Source organism: Platichthys flesus, chromosome 6, assembly GCF_949316205.1.
Source record: "Platichthys flesus chromosome 6, fPlaFle2.1, whole genome shotgun sequence".
In the NCBI taxonomy this organism is placed as follows: Eukaryota; Metazoa; Chordata; class Actinopteri; order Pleuronectiformes; family Pleuronectidae; genus Platichthys; species Platichthys flesus.
The window spans coordinates 11797568-11815011 of NC_084950.1; the positions used below are offsets into that span (position 1 = coordinate 11797568).

At 42.6% G+C, this 17444-nt stretch overlaps 1 protein-coding gene across 1 annotated transcript; it reads left to right on the forward strand.

The window, feature by feature from the left end:
• The first annotated feature begins 273 nt into the window (after positions 1 to 273).
• Positions 274 to 16730, forward strand: ano2a (anoctamin 2a). Its single transcript, XM_062390819.1, has 28 exons — positions 274 to 340; positions 3350 to 3519; positions 3667 to 3957; positions 5782 to 5880; positions 6041 to 6213; positions 6418 to 6472; positions 6560 to 6611; positions 6759 to 6814; positions 7130 to 7177; positions 7785 to 7849; positions 8377 to 8511; positions 8600 to 8760; positions 9112 to 9194; positions 9832 to 9843; positions 10300 to 10374; positions 10465 to 10521; positions 11067 to 11141; positions 11482 to 11683; positions 12278 to 12389; positions 12476 to 12533; positions 12613 to 12713; positions 12799 to 12962; positions 13072 to 13224; positions 13475 to 13527; positions 14252 to 14430; positions 14636 to 14741; positions 14873 to 15446; positions 15554 to 16730. The coding sequence occupies exons 2-28, from the start codon at positions 3391 to 3393 to the stop codon at positions 16225 to 16227; spliced, it is 3942 nt and encodes a 1313-aa protein (XP_062246803.1). The 5' UTR covers positions 274 to 340; positions 3350 to 3390; the 3' UTR covers positions 16228 to 16730.
• Positions 16731 to 17444: the final 714 nt, after the last annotated feature.

A 17444-nucleotide genomic window follows, 5' to 3' on the forward strand; every position in this document is an offset into this window, starting at 1 on the left:
TTACTTGTGTGTTTGTGTTGGGATATTGTTACATTTGACTAATTGAGATAATAAGAGGGTAGGCATGGTTCAGTTTCAGATAAGCTCTTGTGCGCGCGCGCACACACACACACACACACACATACACACACACACACACACACACACACATATCACACCTTCCTCTCCTGCCTTGTGGAACGGTCAGGGAATTAGCCGCCCTGTGCGCGCACGCGTTAAGCCAGGGGTTTCCGGGAGCGCGCGCGGATGATCTACCATCCAAGCCCCTTTGCCAGGCTGCGCACCTCGCGCGTCTTATCATCCGTTTCCATTTCCAAGAACTGATCCTCCACGAGCACTGGTGAGTCCACCTTTTTGATCACTCGTATTATAAAGTAAAACGACAATAAGGATAAAAACTGCGCTCTTCATCATCTTCACCGCTGTCGTTGTCCTATTTTTTGGACTCTTCTCTTTTTGGAATTACGCACTCACATATTTGGAGTAAGCTGCTCGTGTGTCCGCTTCTCCATAACAAAGCTTGACCTTAAAACCAGCTTTTATCATGTGAATCCTCTGGTGGCTGCAGCGCTTTGTGTCAGGCTTTGTGTGCACACGACTTTTACGCACAGGAGGGTTTAATTAAACACATTTGTCGAAAACTGCATCACTTGACAACTGGCTGGAGATTAATTAGCCCGAATGGAAAAAAAATCCATCTGATGAAGTCGGTGCTGTGGATGGGTTTGTCCCCAAAAATGAAAATTCAGACCAAGTGAAAGTTTGGTGTGAGTCCAAATAGTTGTTGACTGATTTGACAAATTGAAAGTGTTTGTGTTTGGGTTTGTTAGAGTTGTGTGCTCCCTATTAGAAAGGGGGCGAGCAGATGTTAAAATAAACAATGAATAATGTGCTGTTCTCCTGGAGAGACAGTCTTATACCACTCCCCTGTGTTCGTTTGGGTTCAGCTGACCCTCCAACCTCTGGTGCTGAGCTGTCAGCAAGCTTACAGACTTTTAAGCCCCGCGCTGAGACGCACACTTGGACTCATTTGCGCGCTCCACTTGTGCAAGGAGGAACAGGCAAGGGGGACATACACAAACAACCCAAAACATGAGACACTATGTTGTGTGTGTGATCATATAGTGGAACTCTGATGGGTCTCTTTCTTCCACTTCTCCTAAACTATGTGCTTTAAGCAGAAATACATGAGAACTACAAATGGAAGATGCAAACTAATAGTAGGTGTATTCTATAATGACTGCATTGAAGGATCTGCTATGGCGAGAAGTTTGGTTCACTGAGATTATTTTCCTTGTCCATATAACAGAGAATGGCAAACAATGGGAAAGTGAGTTGCTGATTTGGTTTTTCAAATATGTAGTCCCATATTTAACGAGGTAGAAGTCGTTTTCAGATCTAATAGAACAATCAAGAGAGATCTGGCCAAGAGAGCATCATAGAAAAAATGGAGAATGCTCATGACCAGTCTGTGAACATGCTGCAAAGTATATAAACAATATCAAGATAAGAAGCACAAGCAAGACCAGAAGTATGAATTACTAAAAACATCAATAAATTAAGAGTCAGACTGTTTAAAGTGATCTCACAATATATGATTTGCATCTTCAGTTTCGCTCTATATTTATAGAAATGCACTGGTTGCTCAGTAAGAGAGTGAGAATAAGATTAAAAGAATGAAAATGTGCAAGGGACGGTCGTTTATCACTCATGTTCAGGTTGAAGTGAAAGTTTAGTGTCTGCAAACTGCACATCGATATTGATAATGATGTTTGACATTCTTGGAGGCTCAGTAATTAGCTTACGGACCACACATTGAACTTGAGGCTTTAACGTATCATGGGATAAACAAACCTCAATGTTTCCACCATCTCTGTCGCTGTGGGACTCAAATTATCAAAATGATATATTATATTTTGTAAAGTAACTGATGCTAGCATCCTCCTAAAAAATCATTCAAATCCTGTCCTGATTTGTCTGAATGGCTCACCATGAGGCGTCATAAACAAGAGCTGGACATCGCTCTTTAAGACGATAACATGAAAACCCTCGACAAACACAACAGGATTCAGAATGTATATAAAGTCCATGCTGGACTGAAGCTTAAGTGGCATATTCCCTGTTTCCATTTTGGCTGTGTGTTTGCTAACACATGGTAAACGGGGATTACTGTGAATGTGTGTGGACATGTGTAAGGGGATTGACTGCTGAAGGCCTCTATGTGTTGTGTGTACAGTGTTTGGTCGTCTGTTGTCGGCGTATTTACATGTCTCACAGCTCCCCCGCTGCTGAGGCCACCACAACATGCCCCACTGTTCCATGCGATCCTCCTCACTCAGTGACACATTGAGACGAGTGAATCTGTTTAGTAGATGTCATTAAATGTTATAAATATATATGTAGAATTATAGGTGTCAGATCAGGTCAATAATTCAGGCATCAAACTGTGTGATAACTAAGAATCACGTAAATATGTCTTCCTATTTATCCACTCGGAAGAAAGAGTGTGAGACTCAACCACTCGGTAATGTTTCATCTCTAAAAGAAGGGGCCAAGTCGCCAAATTACCTCAACAGATTGTAAAGTGTGCCGCTTGGATTGCAGCGGGAGCTTAATCTGAGCCCACAGCTTCCATTGGGTCGAAAAGAGACGAAACAGCTTAACTTTGGCTACGATTTGATCTGTCGGTCTAAAACACACATTACTCTTTATCACACATGGTGTTCGACAATGAACTCAACCTGAAACCTTCGGAGCTACATATCTCTGGCTCATTATATATCTGAATAATAAGTCTTCATTTTTATATGGTCATTTATGTATAATCTGTAATTTATAAGCGTCTCTCAATCTGAGGTTTGGAATCCTGAGGGATCTGCTGTTGTTGAACTAATTCAACCACATTTCTGCAACAGTTCTTTTCTCATGATTTGATTATTTTAAGTAGAAGAATTTCTAATATATATTAATTGATATGTTCAGTAAAAATACATAATTGCATGTTGTAATGTAGTAATATTAACTCATGAAGTTGAATTCTTTTTATTAGGAAAAGTATAGTACAGTCAGGTTTAATAAGTGATAGGACAAAAAAACAGTAACTGGTAATGAAACATTTAATTTTGAATTTGCTCCACAGTTGTTTTTTTACATTACAGAACAGAACAGAATATATTCTTAAAAAACCGACAGATCGCTTCGAAGGGGTCACAGGTCAGAAGGTTGGGGGACCCCTGTGCTGACATAATAAAATCTTGCTGGGATCAATGGTTCTGCCTTTATCAGAAACATGTTTTTTGCCCAGCTTCTAGATATATGCCTCCTGTTCTTTCCCTCCATGTGCTGACAGAGTGATGAAACGGAAAAGAGCGTATACCTGTCACTACAGAAATGAGTGAGTCGTCGTCAGTTCATTCTGTGAAGCTTCTCTCGTTGGCCCGCTCCCTGTCCGGGATCGGGCGCGATGCCGCCAATGGAGGGGCCATCGTCCCACCTGACGTCCAGGACCCCCCCCACCCGGTACGGCCCCCTCTCACTGTAAACACTCATCCTGCTCCCTGACCAAACCCACTTGGAGCGATGCCTGTCTGTCTCACTTACATCTTCATTAATCCTCTGTGTGTGCCTGTGTGTGTGTGTGTGTGTGTGTGTGTGTGTGTGTGTCAGGATTCCGGCATTGAACTAGGCCCTGGGCTGTTTTTCTCTGATGGCAAGAGGAAAGTTGACTACGTCCTTTGCTACAAATACAAGAAAAGGCGATCCTCCAAGCCTCGCCTCTCCATTGTGTCCAATGGGAGTGTACCAATAGTGATCCCGGGCCAATGGGAGACGGAGGCAGAGGCGCCTTCAGGAGATGTGGAGGAGTCGAAGCTGTCCGAGGAGGAGAAGGCTTTTATGAGGGAGGAGTTTGAGGCGGGGCTGCTGGATGCTGGACTACAGATAGAGCGCGATAAAGAGGTGTGTATTTGATTTTTTTTTTATTACAGCACTTTCATCATGATTATTTTTCCATCTGCTGCATGGACATTTATGGGTCAGTCCTTGAGCGACCTCAAATCCTCTGACTGGACGGCTGCCAAACAGGTGGAGGATCAGACTGGGTCTGTTGTCTCAGCTCACGCCTCGTCCCTAATTAAAGATTTAAGAATTCCCTATTAATCTCACAGGACAATATGATAGTATAACAATAACATCAATAATAATAATAATTACAACCAGAAATATGTTGCATTTTCCTTTGCCACGTGCTCTACAGTGTGTTCCATTGGGCGCATGTGTGGTTTTCTTGTGTGCGTGTGTACATGTGTGTGCATGAATGTTTGTGTCTGTGTGCATTGTGAAACGCTTGCATGTTAAATCAGCTGCTGTTTTGGTTGAGGATTAAGACCGCTGACCGTAAGTGTGAAGCCAAAGGCCAGATTATAGGACCTTATTAGAGAGTGATCCACTACTCGGAAGTATGTGTGCTGGCACATGGGCGAGCATGGGTGGTGGGGGGGAGGATGGGGGTTGTGTGATTAGTGGGTTTCATTTTGATTGAATGGGTGGAAGGAAGTGCTCTGTGGTCACTGTATCAGTGTGTGTGTGGATCTGTTACAGTCTGTCCGTGGCCAGGTATGGACAGGCCAACGTTTAGAGAAGAGGACAGTGGAGGATTCAGGAAATTAAGGGGCAGAACATTTAGCATGGTTTTGTTTTGCAGCCAAACATTGAGGTAAAATGTCGGAGCATGTTTTCATAAATTCTCCTTTAAATAATCTTGCGATGATTTCATTGTATTTACATCTTGCTTAATTCAAATATAAATATTTCTGATCAGCAACTCGACAGGCGGTAAAGTGGGAAGGATGTCTGTGGTGAAGTGTCCTTGGGCAAGACACTGAACCCCAGGCTGCTCCCCCTTGTTGCGCAGCTCTGCCACCACTGCTGTGTGCACGTGTGTGTTTGAAATAATGAATCCCAGGCAAAAATTGTGAAGCTCTTTGCAAACCGCTATGGTTGAAAGGTTGTGTATACTTGTATTACAGCTTTCATTTACCCATCTCATGCTGCAACTAAAAAAAGCGCCTGTAAATTATGAAACACAACATCAGAGGTGTAGCAGCTGCTGTTTGAGCCGGTGCAGTTGTACATGATCTGTGCTGAGGTCATTACTCTAATTTCATGGACAGGTTGTAATCCAGTGATTTCAGCCTCTGCAACAGATTTTCACATGAAAAACTGAAAATTGGTTAAACTCTGATGATCATCAGGTACAGATCCCGACGGGTTACACATTATTATGCACATTTTTTTAACTAATTTGCATGTTCAAGGGTTTTCCAAGCTTGAAATAATTGGATTTTCTTCAGAAAGGCCTCAATGTTTCACAAAGTCTTGTACTTACAGGTTTAGAGAAGACTCATCTGTCAACTAAAGGACAAGTAGTAGCAGCAGGAGTTTAATGCAAAGACGAGGAGTAAAGAAGACTCAGATAATCGATCCATATATGCTGCAGTTATAACACTGAAACAAATATTTTATAATGTATGCACTGGTAAAGGTGATGAAGTTATTGATTGATTATTTATTTAAGCCTCGGAAAACACATTGAGGAATAAGACCCTCATTTACAATGGTGCCGAGGGTACAATGAAGTTAATACATTGAAAGAAAAACAATAAAAAATAAGACTGAAATAAATATGCATATATATATATATATACAGTAATACAATGGAAAAGTTATGTGTGTTATTCATGTATATGGTTCTTACCTGTGTGTGTTATTATTTATGTGCAGAGGCCAAATGGATTCATCAGCTTCTGCCGGCTGCACATCCCGTGGCCGATACTCAGTCGAGAAGCAGAACTTCAGAAGATTAAAGTTGCTGTGAAAAAGGTCAGAAGTTTAAGTTATAGATATTGTCGTTTAATGTAACATGATTTTGGTTTAACATCACAATCGAGTTGTTAATCAAAATGCTGTAGAATGTGACAAACCTGACTGAGTGGATTTGGATCCCCCCCCAAAAAACGTGTGTGTGTTTTGAATCGAGCAGAAGTGTGAGCTGCGGAAACGGACGGGCATCGCTGGGATTTGGGACTCCATCGTGAACAAAGTCAGCACGCCGTTTCAACCCAACGTCCCAGAGTTCGACGTCCTCAGGGACTCGGAGACGCGCACCCACCTCAAAACCCTCAAGCACCCTTTCATCCGAGACAAGCTTCACCTGTGAGTACCTGCTCTGAGTCGTCCTCTCGGCTTCAGATAACCCCATCACACCTAATCGTGCAGCTCTCACATAGATGAAACTGAAATGGAAATTGCATTATATACATATGGTGCTGGGACACAGAAACAAAAGAAACCTTTTGATATCCACATGATGAGCAGGTTCTGCTGCTAACTGTGACTGCCTCCTGCCATTTCCCGCAGGTATGACATCCAAGCAACAGAAACATTATTTGATAACAACACGCGCAGCAGAATAGTGAGTCCACAATCACTTCCTCCAATTTTATTTTCGTCTGTTTTGCAATCTCATGTGAGCTCATGTGATTTATATCATGCTTTCCAGGTGGCTGAGATTATTTCCCGCATTACCTGCAGACAAACTATCCAAACCACTGGTGAGGTCTATTTCTCGCTGTGATTTCCCTCTTCATAATGTTGATGAGCTTCCCATCAGTCTGGTTTAATGCGCTCCATATGCCGGCAGTCACACAACTGACTGTGTCCATGTCCACTGTGATACACTCAATCCTTTGTGTCACTAGGCATCAACTCGTTATTGGCTCGGGGGGTCTACGACTCGGCTTTCCCTCTGCATGATGTGAGTGCAACACAAATAACAACGTCCCTGGACACTGTGATGTTGCTGTTGTTGCTTTTCCTCATAAGCTCTTTTGTATCCATTTGATTTTTTTTTGTATGTATCATGTTCTGTTCAAAAAAGGCTTTTTATGGTTTCATGTAGTCAACATATTTGCTTTTTTATGGAGATAATTGTGAAAAACAGGGGTATTTAAAAAAACATATACTGGAAAATACCCCCAAAATCGAATGTGCATCCATGTTGATGCATCAAACATGACATTCTGGGTAGAAATCGATTTCATTCACAGCACCTGACACCTCTTTTCTTCAGGGGTCGTTCACAAGGAGAGGACGGAGAGATCAGCGGAATGACAGACAGGTGAGTTGAGTGGCTTTGACAAATGTGATTGTCAAATTGTTCACATTCAACCTACTGCATTTAGAGGATTTACTGGAGATGATGATATTCATGCTTCTCGAGAGAGGAACAGAAGACACTGTTAGAATCCAGATTTGTCCACGACAAGTGATGTGGTTTTGTTAGGATTCAAATCTCAGGCGTCACAGTTGATTTTCAGACCTCTCAGAAACTGCACAAAATCGAAAATGACTTTTAAAAATATAAATAAATGTTATTTTTGTGTCATTTAGAAGTGGGGTCTTAAGTCTTTCATAAAATCAGCTACCAGATTTGTTAAGATGACAAAGTCAAACAAACAACTAAACAAAACAACCCGGTAGCTGAGAGTCTCTCTCTGAGCATCCAGCAAATATAAATATTAAACTTTTGATCATTTGTTATTCATTTTTAGAACAAATCCATTAGTGTTAATTGATTCTGTGTCTGATTCCTCTCCCCTGAATAATACTTAATGATTGAACTCTTATTACCTTTAATAACAGTTAATTGTGCATTGTTATCCCTATAATATATTATGGTTAATTTGTATCCATGTTCTATGATTGTGTGCTTGTGTTTCCTTCAGCTCCTGCATGAAGAATGGGCTAACTATGGAGTAATGCATAAATACCAGCCTGTGGACCTGATCAGGTACTTACTTCACACTTAAGTCCAGCCAGAGCTTGTGATTGAATTTTTCAAAATGGCAGCCACTATAAAACTGTTAGAGGGACCATGATCTTGCTTTTCAAAAGTGGGTCTAAGATGGTGGTGCTAGAGAAAAGGTGACAGGGTTATTAACATCAATGTAATTATTCTCTCGGGTTCAGGTTTGGTTCAGTGTGTTGAGTAGTTTTCAAGCAAGTCCTTCAAAGTAGATGAATAGTTCATTATGATTAAATTTGACATCAGATTGTTTCAAGATGGAATCTACATTGTCTAAAATGGAAAGTACTGTATTTGTACTCTGAGGAGCTAAAGTACTTGAATAACAATCTGCTCTTGCTAGCCATTCAAGTTTTGTAAGCCCTGTTTTAGTTATCCCCAGAGAACCATGAATTACAGCAAACTACTTTGTAGAGCTCTTTTCATGGACGCTAGTTTTATATATAAAAATGTAAATCTGTGAACCTGTAAACCCATGCAGCTGTAGCTTACACATGCCTTTATTGAAACAGGAAATACTTTGGAGAGCAGATTGGTTTGTACTTTGCCTGGCTGGGTGTTTATACTCAGCTCCTCATCCCTCCCTCTGTCTTGGGCATCATTGTCTTCCTGTACGGCATTTTCACTGTGGACGCCAATGTACCGAGGTAGGCAGACACATGTATTCTCATCAAAAGCACACGTGATTAGCATTGTACATGCTATGATATTTTCCTCGTCCTCATTTTATTTCAGTCAGGAGACGTGTGACGACAACCTGAACATCACCATGTGTCCCCTGTGCGACGGAGTGTGTGACTACTGGCTTCTCAGCACCGTGTGCTCACTGGCCCGGACCTCATACCTGTTTGACAATGGAGTCACTGTCCTCTTCGCTATTTTCATGTCTCTGTGGGGTAATATGCTTTCCTTAATGAACCAATCAGTGTGGAGTGTGGGAAGAAGCCAGAGGGCCCAGAGGAAACAGGGAATATAAGCCAATTCCACCCGCCCCCTAATGCAATAAAGTACATTTTATACATAAATATAACATGTATATATATATATATATATATATATATATCTACAGCAATAAGCCTTTGCACTAGAAACAGAGCTGAATACAAATTAGGCCATGTTTATCATATCGTTACACTCCTTCTCTATTTCTAAACCTTTATTGTAGTGTTTAGAAATTGTTATAAAAGTGCGGGTCTTTTTCATTTTGTTGATTTTCTTTATGCCTCCTTTTGTGTATCCTCTTGTAGCTGCCTGTTTCCTGGAGCACTGGAAAAGGCGGCAGATGTGTCTGAAACATACCTGGGACCTGACCAGCTTGGAGGATGAGGAGGTACAGAAATAGATTGAAGATAGATTGAAGAATACTATAGTTACAGTTACACACACTGTTCAATAAACACACACAAACACACACACACACACACACACACACACACACACGCACACACACAGACACATTAATATGTTTATTTGAGAGTAAAGGCAGTCTAAGCCTTTGCTGTTTTTTTTCTTTGTCACATGATATAATAAACATTTTAGCTGACTCTTTATTTTTCACCTTCTATTCTGGTATTAGCTGTGTTTGCTAATGAGCCAGGTCAGGCAAGGTGAGAACATTAGCTCAAGTCCCAGGTCAATGGTGACGACAGAGATCAGTTCTGGTTTAGTTTGCAGATTATCATTCATCTCAAAACAGAGCCCTCCCCTCTAACACACACACGCACAGGCACATGCATATATACACATACATGCACATATACACATACATGCAGTAACAGCACCTCTTACCCTGTGAAGAGCTGTAATGGGATTGGTCTGTTCTTAAAACAGTACGGTTGCTGGATAAGGTGACGCAGCAGGGTCGCAACATAGACCCTCTGACCCTAATGCAACACTTTCTCTCTCTCTGTCTCTCTCTGTCTCTCTCTGTCTCTCTTTCCTTCTGTCTTTCTTCATGCTGCCTGAAGGAGAGAGTCCAGGTGGGCAAGCTTCTGTACCCATTTAATATCCTGACACTCAAGAATTAAGATAAAAAAAATAGTCTCACTATGGGGAATTTACCATGTTACAGCATCAAAGAGGGGTTTGTGAGATACACACTGAGTAAAAGTAATACAAATGTGAAACAAAATATAGTACGAACAAAAGAAATAGAAAGTGAGATGCACTGCATATTTCACATATTTTAAATTCAAATTGTTAGCATATTAGGATGTGGATTATTAAGCTGCGTCGTTATCAATATTTATTATTAGGGTTAGAAAGATGTAGATCAAAAGATGTATTGGTATTTATTTGATTTTTCTTTTTATAAACGAGAGAACCTTGTGAAATCTAAAATTTAACCATTGCTAACCATATTGGAAAAGAAGTGTTGTATGATAGTGATTATATTCCTGCAAATGTTTTAACGTGTGTTTGTTGGTTGTCTGCAGGAGGAGCTGAGGCCTGAATATGAAGAAGCTCTGCAGGAGAAAAAGGCGAAGATGAAATCACAGTCGAAGAAGAAGGTATTTTCAGATGCAGTTTCATGACTCGTGACGCAAACCTCACTCACTGTTTTTACCGACACGTTCTTTCCTGTGTGTTCTCTGGTGCAGATGAATCAGGCTGGAGAGGGTGCAGACAGAGAGACTGAGCAGATGCTGGCCTCTCAGGTATCACTGCACCACTCGCTGGGAGTTGCTGGTGGGAGGAGGAGGGTGAAAGGGCCGAGCTGGGGTTATTTAAACTTGTTCCTCATTTATTACACTAACACAGATCTAATGTCCTTAACTAGACGACTCTCTGAGATGGTAAACAAGAATATTGATGACCGAGCAGATTTGGCAGCCAATTGCATGCGTCTGCAATAAAAGTCGCAGTCAGACCGCGTCTGTACAACTCATGTCTGCGGATGGAGAGGAAACCCCCTTCACCTGCTGCGGGTGGTTGAGTCCAAAGCTGCTTACCTGGCTGGGATTAGCCCAGATTACTGATGGAGAGAGGAGAGGGAGGAGGGAGAGGGGATTTCTGTCCTTTCAGATGGCAAACATGGGCCTGGCAGAGAGAAAACACAACGCCTGTGTGCAATACATGTGATCAGCATCCCCCCCCCCCCCCCTGTGTGTAGCCCTGTGCACTACACACTGTACCCACACAACTGCATATACCCATATGTTTGTTACTGTGTACCAAATTAATTTCACGTTGTTCCTCACAGCAAGAGCCTGAGTCTCTGGACATTGAGGATCATCTGTCAGGTTTCTTCATCAATGTGTCCACATTACTGCTACTGGTACTGTATATTCTACATATACATATATCATTTTATATTTATTTTATATATTTGTACCCCTCCATTAATTAATAGTAATTATTATTGTTATAATGTTTTCACATCACACAATATTTCATGATCGCACTATAAAGTTTATAGACATATGTTATTTATCTACATGATTTCCTCACAGTTTTTATATCCATTAATTTCTAACAGGATTGATACTAATTTATTACTCAGTCCAATTGAATTTAACAGAATGCTGAAAATAAATATAAAAAAACACTGATATTCCTCCAGATAGGAATATTGAACCTTTGTAAGGTGTGTAACTGGGTCTTTCCTGTGTACTCAGATCTTCGTGACCTTCTCGGCCGTGTTTGGTGTGGCGGTTTACCGCATCTGCATGTTGAGCGTGTGGTCCATGAACCCCGATCCTGAGGCCAAGGCCAGCGTGAGGATGACCGTCACGACCACGGGCATCATCCTCAACATGCTGGTCGTTCTGGTCCTGGAGGAGGTCTATGGAGCAATCGCTGTGTGGCTCACTGAACTGGGTATTGTATTTTGTACATGCTAGCAAGCAAACATGTATGAGTAGAAAATAGTGATATGCTGGATAATTCCTGAATAAGAATAGGAAGTTAACAAACAAGAATATAGCATGTGTGCATACATGTTCTACATGTGTATGGTGTATTGGAAGATACAGTAGGCTAATAGTTCACCGAAAAAGCATTTGTCAGTGATACCTTTCGCATTTTAGTATCATAGTTGTTTGTCTTTGTGATTCTTAACCGTAGTCATGGTTGTGTGTGGTTCATTAGCTGTAGCTCGACACGGGAATCTGATAAAATCTAATCATTTAATTTTTTGTTATTTAATATATGCTTTTTATGTGTATTATATATTATATTTAAGGCGTATTCAGAACACAGATGTGATGAAATGTCAAAGGCCATATTAACTGATTAAAAAGGTTAATTGTGAGTGAAACCTCCATCAAAAAAGGTGTGTGTAATATGATGATGATGATGAGGGTGAGGGTGATGAGGATGAGGATGAGGATGAGGATGAGGATGAGGATGAGGATGAGGATGAGGATGAGGATGAGGATGAGGATGAGGATCTTATACTCGTTGCTCCGACAGAACTCCCGAAGACGAAGGAAGAATTTGAAGAGCGGCTGATCTTCAAGTCGTTCTTTCTCAAATCCATGAACGCCTTTGCACCTATTTTCTATGTGGCCTTCTTCAAGGGCAGGTGCGTGTCTCTTTCTTTCATTTGTCCTCACTCATCATCCTGTCTTTTGATTTCTCATCACGTGACTCGGTCTTCTCCTCCTACAGGTTTGCTGGGCGGCCTGGTGATTATGTTTATGTCTTTGGACACTATCGAATGGAGGAAGTGGGTTCACATACACACGTTAATCATTGTGTACATTGGCGCTGAGTCTTGTAGTTAATGGGTGTTTTATGCTCCACAGTGTGCTCCTCCAGGCTGCCTCATTGAGCTTTGCATCCAGCTCAGCATGATCATGCTTGGGAAGCAGCTAATTCAAAATAACGTCTTTGAGGTCCTCATACCGTACGTATTTTTTTAATCACCAAGGTTTTACCATGTGATGTCTTTGCCGGGACTCGTTAATGAGTCTTTGCATTTTGTTTTTCAGAAAGCTGAAAAAGATGTACAGAACAATGCAGGAGGAAAAGGGAAAGAAAAGAGCCGCAAAAGATGAGGAGAATGAAGCAGAAGAGAGGAGACCAAAACAACAGTTTGACAAAGATTTCACTCTTGAACCATTTGAGGGTGTCACCCCCGAGTACATGGAGATGAGTGAGTCTCTCTACGCCTCTCTGCTCAGTCTTTTATTCACTCACTCAACTGCTTGAGTGACACAATGTATATTTAACCCTCTCTTCGTGTACATGTTTGTATTTTGCAGTAATCCAGTACGGGTTTGTGTCTCTGTTCGTGGCCTCCTTCCCGCTGGCACCAGCGTTTGCTCTGCTCAACAACGTCATCGAGATTCGCCTCGACGCTGCAAAATTTGTCACTGAGATCCGGCGGCCCGATGCTGTGAGGTGTAAAGACATAGGTACAGGTCACACGTGGGGCATCGCGTCTTCTCTGTCAGTCTCTGTGTGAATCTGAAATAAGCTGTCCTGTGACTTGTAATCACTTTATTTTTCTTTACTCCACTCTACCCCTTTTTTTGTCCCTTTGTCTGTCTGTCTGTTCGTCCGTCGGCTTGTCTGACTTCCTGCCTGTCACACACCACGCTCACACACGGACACACACACTTACCTTTTCCTCTTTCTCTCTCATAATGCACACGCTTCCTCCAGGGATTTGGTACAACATTCTCTGTGGAATCAGCAAGTTCTCTGTCATTACCAATGTAAGTGTGTGTGTGTGTGTGTGTGTGTGTGTGTGTGTGTTTGTGTGTGTATTGACAAGAGATTGCCTCAGGAGGTAGAGCGGGTGGGGTGGGTACCAACATGGAGGCCGGTGGTTTAATTCATACAACATACCAAATGTCTGTGTGAATGGTGTGTGAGAAAAAAAGCGCTGCGTATGAATGTGTAGTTGTGCATGAATGTGTGTGCAACACTTAAATACAGAGCATTCACAGTATCCACATGTAAATAAATGTTAATAAATGTATTCATTGTTTTTTTTATTACCTTATTAAATACATCTTATATAGCCTTTGTGTCAGAGCACTCAGGACATTTAGGCAGCAAGACTTCACGATAAGATGTGGCCTCTGGGATATACAAAAAAACTCCTAATATGTCAAACATAAATTCCTAACCCCTGAAGGATGGGTTACAAATATGAATGGTATCAGTGTAAATTATATGACACCGAACAAAAATCCATCCTTTGATTTTGCTTTGATCTCAGGGGTACAGCAGTATCACAAGAGACATGGAGAGACATCATGTGATGTTTGGTAAAAGTATTATATTTGTATTAGATGTTGTTATTGACGCTACATTATTTGCCTTAATGAATGGTGCTTTAGCTGTTAATGAGCTCTATTGCTATGAGTACATGGTTATCTGTTATATATGTGTTACTACAGTGCTGTTAATCCCATCCTTTGTTTGTCCACTCAGGCGTTTGTCATCTCCTTCACGTCAGAGTTTGTTCCACGAATGGTTTACCAGTACATGTACAGTGTGAACGGCACCATGAACGGCTACACCGAGCACTCGCTGTCCTACTTTAATGTCAGCAACTTCCCAGTGGGCACCGCACCCACCACCACCCTCATCTCAGGAGTCACCATGTGCAGGTCAGAGTGACTCTCTTGACCTTGATCTACCTTGAGCTTCCTGTAAACCCTTGAGAGCAGCCGCTTAACTCTTACTTTACCTAAATCCCAAACTTGTCTGGGGTTTCCACGACTTTCAAAGCATTTTTTCTGATCTGTAATCCCTTTAGTTCATGTTATCCGTTGTGTGCCTCCTCACTAATCCCAGACTGTTTGTGTTTTTCAGGTATAAGGACTACAGAGACCCACCGTGGGCATCAGACGCCTACACCTTCTCAAAACAGTACTGGTCCGTCCTGGCAGCAAAACTAGCCTTTGTAATATTCTTCCAGGTAAGAACATTTGCAAAAAACAATGTCTGATGGCAACCATGACTGTGAAAGTACATCTGTTAATGGAAGCCCTGAATTTAAAAGTGACATCTGTCCTAGGTGTAACTAGCCTCTTCTCTATTTCCCTACAGAACCTCGCCATGTTCCTCAGCATGTTGGTCGCCTGGATGATCCCAGACGTGCCGCGCTCACTGAGGGAACAGCTGAAGAAAGAGAACATGATGCTGATGGAGTTTCTGCTGAATCAAGACCAGGAAGCACGTGCCAAATCCCCTATACCTAAAGGCTCCATCCCCTGCTTCCCCCCCAACATAGACATTGTGGTAGAGGCGCCTCTAGAAGAGCAAGAGGAAGAGGAGGAGGAGAAGGAGGAGAAGAAGGAGGAAGAGGCGATTGAGGTCAATGTTGAGGAACCAAGAGAGAGGAGCGACAGTGGTCCCGAGTTAGGAAAGACATTCAGAGAAGATGAAGAAAATAGACGAATAGTGAGCGAGGGTGAAGCAGAGGACGATGGGGGAGAGATGGATGGGGGAGCAAAGGCTGAAGATGGAGAAAAAAATGAGGATTGTGGAAAGGGAGAGGATGAGCAAGAGGAGGTGGAGAATAAAGAGGAAGAAGGCCAAAAAAAGGAAGAAGAGAATGAGGCAGATGAGATGAATTTCAGCGTTGATCTGGACACCCTCATGGGCGAGCTGGGCCTGCTAGGTGAGAGGATGTCCATTACATTTGCTCTAACATTTTGTTAGATAGAGTTAACTGAGCCGTCTTATTAATGTCTTGAGTCTAATTCCTCTTCTTTTCTTATCATGTAGATGAGGAACCATCGACGAGCAAAGCTATGGACACAGGGTTTCCTCCTTCAGGCTCTCCACAGGAATACCAGAGGGACCAGGAGCCTCCGTCACATCCGACATCTCAAATGGGCTCCTGTGAGAGTGTGAAGGCCTCCAGTGCTGATGTGACAACACCAGATACAAACACATCGCTTTTCTCACTGATCGCTCCTCCTCCCAGAGAACCAGGCTCACGGGCGAAGGCTCGTTGCTCCACCCTGCCTTCCATTCACAGAGGGTCCGAGACCTGTTACAGCCTGCCGAGGCCCAGCCACTCTACCAGCCTCACCAGGCTCCAGCCGCCGGCCTCACTCGCTCCTCTGATTCCCCTGCAGGAGTTGTCGCTATCTGCCTCGTCCAGCCCGTACTCTCCCCCCTGCACTCCAGTGTCACCTTCACCCACACAGTCCCACTCAGTCAACTCTGAGTCCCCACAGCACACAGCCCCCAGCGAACTGTTTGCACTGAAGGGCCCTCCACCCCAAAAGCCACGCTCCAGAGGCAAAGCCCGGTGCTCCACCCTGCCGCCGCGACAAAGAGCCCCCAGTCCCGAGGGGCACTCCACCAAGCCTAGCCACTCCACCAGCTTCACAAAGCTGGAAGGCCGCATCCCCCCCTCCCCGAGCGAACTGAAGCGCAACTCGCCGATATGAGGAGAGCTTGAAGGGACAGAGGGTGACAGAGGGAGGGAGAGGGCTATGCAGATTAGCCTCTCCTGTCTGTTCCTGGAGCCTCACTCCTGAAGAGAGACCATCCGGATCAATGGACCTCCTTTCTATCCTCTTAATGTTCACAGAGATATTCCTACCGCTCAGTGGTTTAGGGCTGATCCTGACAAGGGAGGTGCTGGACAATTCAGAGAAAGACTGCTCTGAAACTCCCCTTGCTATGCCCAAAGAAAACACCTCCTCAACATTAATTATTTGTACTCTTTTCTTGATTTTTGGTTGACTTGTTATTACCGACACCTCACATACTCACTAGCCACAGCTCCTCTGTTATTTTCAGTCCTATACATGCAGCAGTGCTGCCGTGTAGACCAGAGGAAGACGGAGATGTATACGGCACAGTTAGTCTCACCAAATAATGCTTGTAGATCAACTGTTTATTTTTAGAGGTTTTGATATATAAAAAAATGTGAAAAATTATAATAAAAGAAGAACATATTTTTTGATATGTGGTTTTCATTTGAACTCTCAAACCTAAATGAGTGGTACACCTTCATCTTGTTGACAGAAAAGTAGAAAAACTGTAAGATGAATTCATGGAAGTTAAGAAATCATCCATATCATATGTGATGACAAAGTCACGCAACAATGAGAAACACAACAACAATATCACAACATTCATAACGTGTCTGTAGTAAATCCTTCACTGGGAGATTTAACAGCCTGTTGTGTTGTCTCTGTTGCCCCCCTCTGGTTTGTGGTAAAGCATCACACGGTATTGAGTGTTATATATTTAAACATGGATGATCCGTGATGTGCTGTTTAAGTTTGTATCCATGTGAAACACCACAGTTTTGCTACAAAATCACTTAGAAGGAAAGCGAAAACAATTTATATCAGAAAAAAACAATGTCTTTCCCTACAAACTGAGCAGGGTGATGACCTGCATGTATTTATATATTTGTTGTCATTTATGCAAAATGATGATTTACTATATTTGTGTGCAAAGCTCCCTTTTTCTGCCGTATCCAAAACTGGCTCCTCCTCTGCCCCCTCATGCCCAACCAGTGAATGGGGCCTTTGTTGGGGGCTTCCCAGCATTCCAAGGGAATACTTGCAGGTGAGGGTGTGCAAACAATCCCCACACGACTGCCGCAACTTAGCATTTACAACTCCAAATGCAAAAGGACTGTGGGGCAGTC

Bases quoted from the DNA above. Each gene is read 5' to 3' on its own strand.
- ano2a (XM_062390819.1), top strand. From the start codon at position 3,391: ATGAGTGAGTCGTCGTCAGTTCATTCTGTGAAGCTTCTCTCGTTGGCC. The intron at 7,850-8,376 runs GTACTTACTTCA...TTATTGAAACAG, and splicing joins CAGCCTGTGGACCTGATCAG to GAAATACTTTGGAGAGCAGA. The intron at 13,225-13,474 runs GTACAGGTCACA...CGCTTCCTCCAG, and splicing joins TGTGAGGTGTAAAGACATAG to GGATTTGGTACAACATTCTC.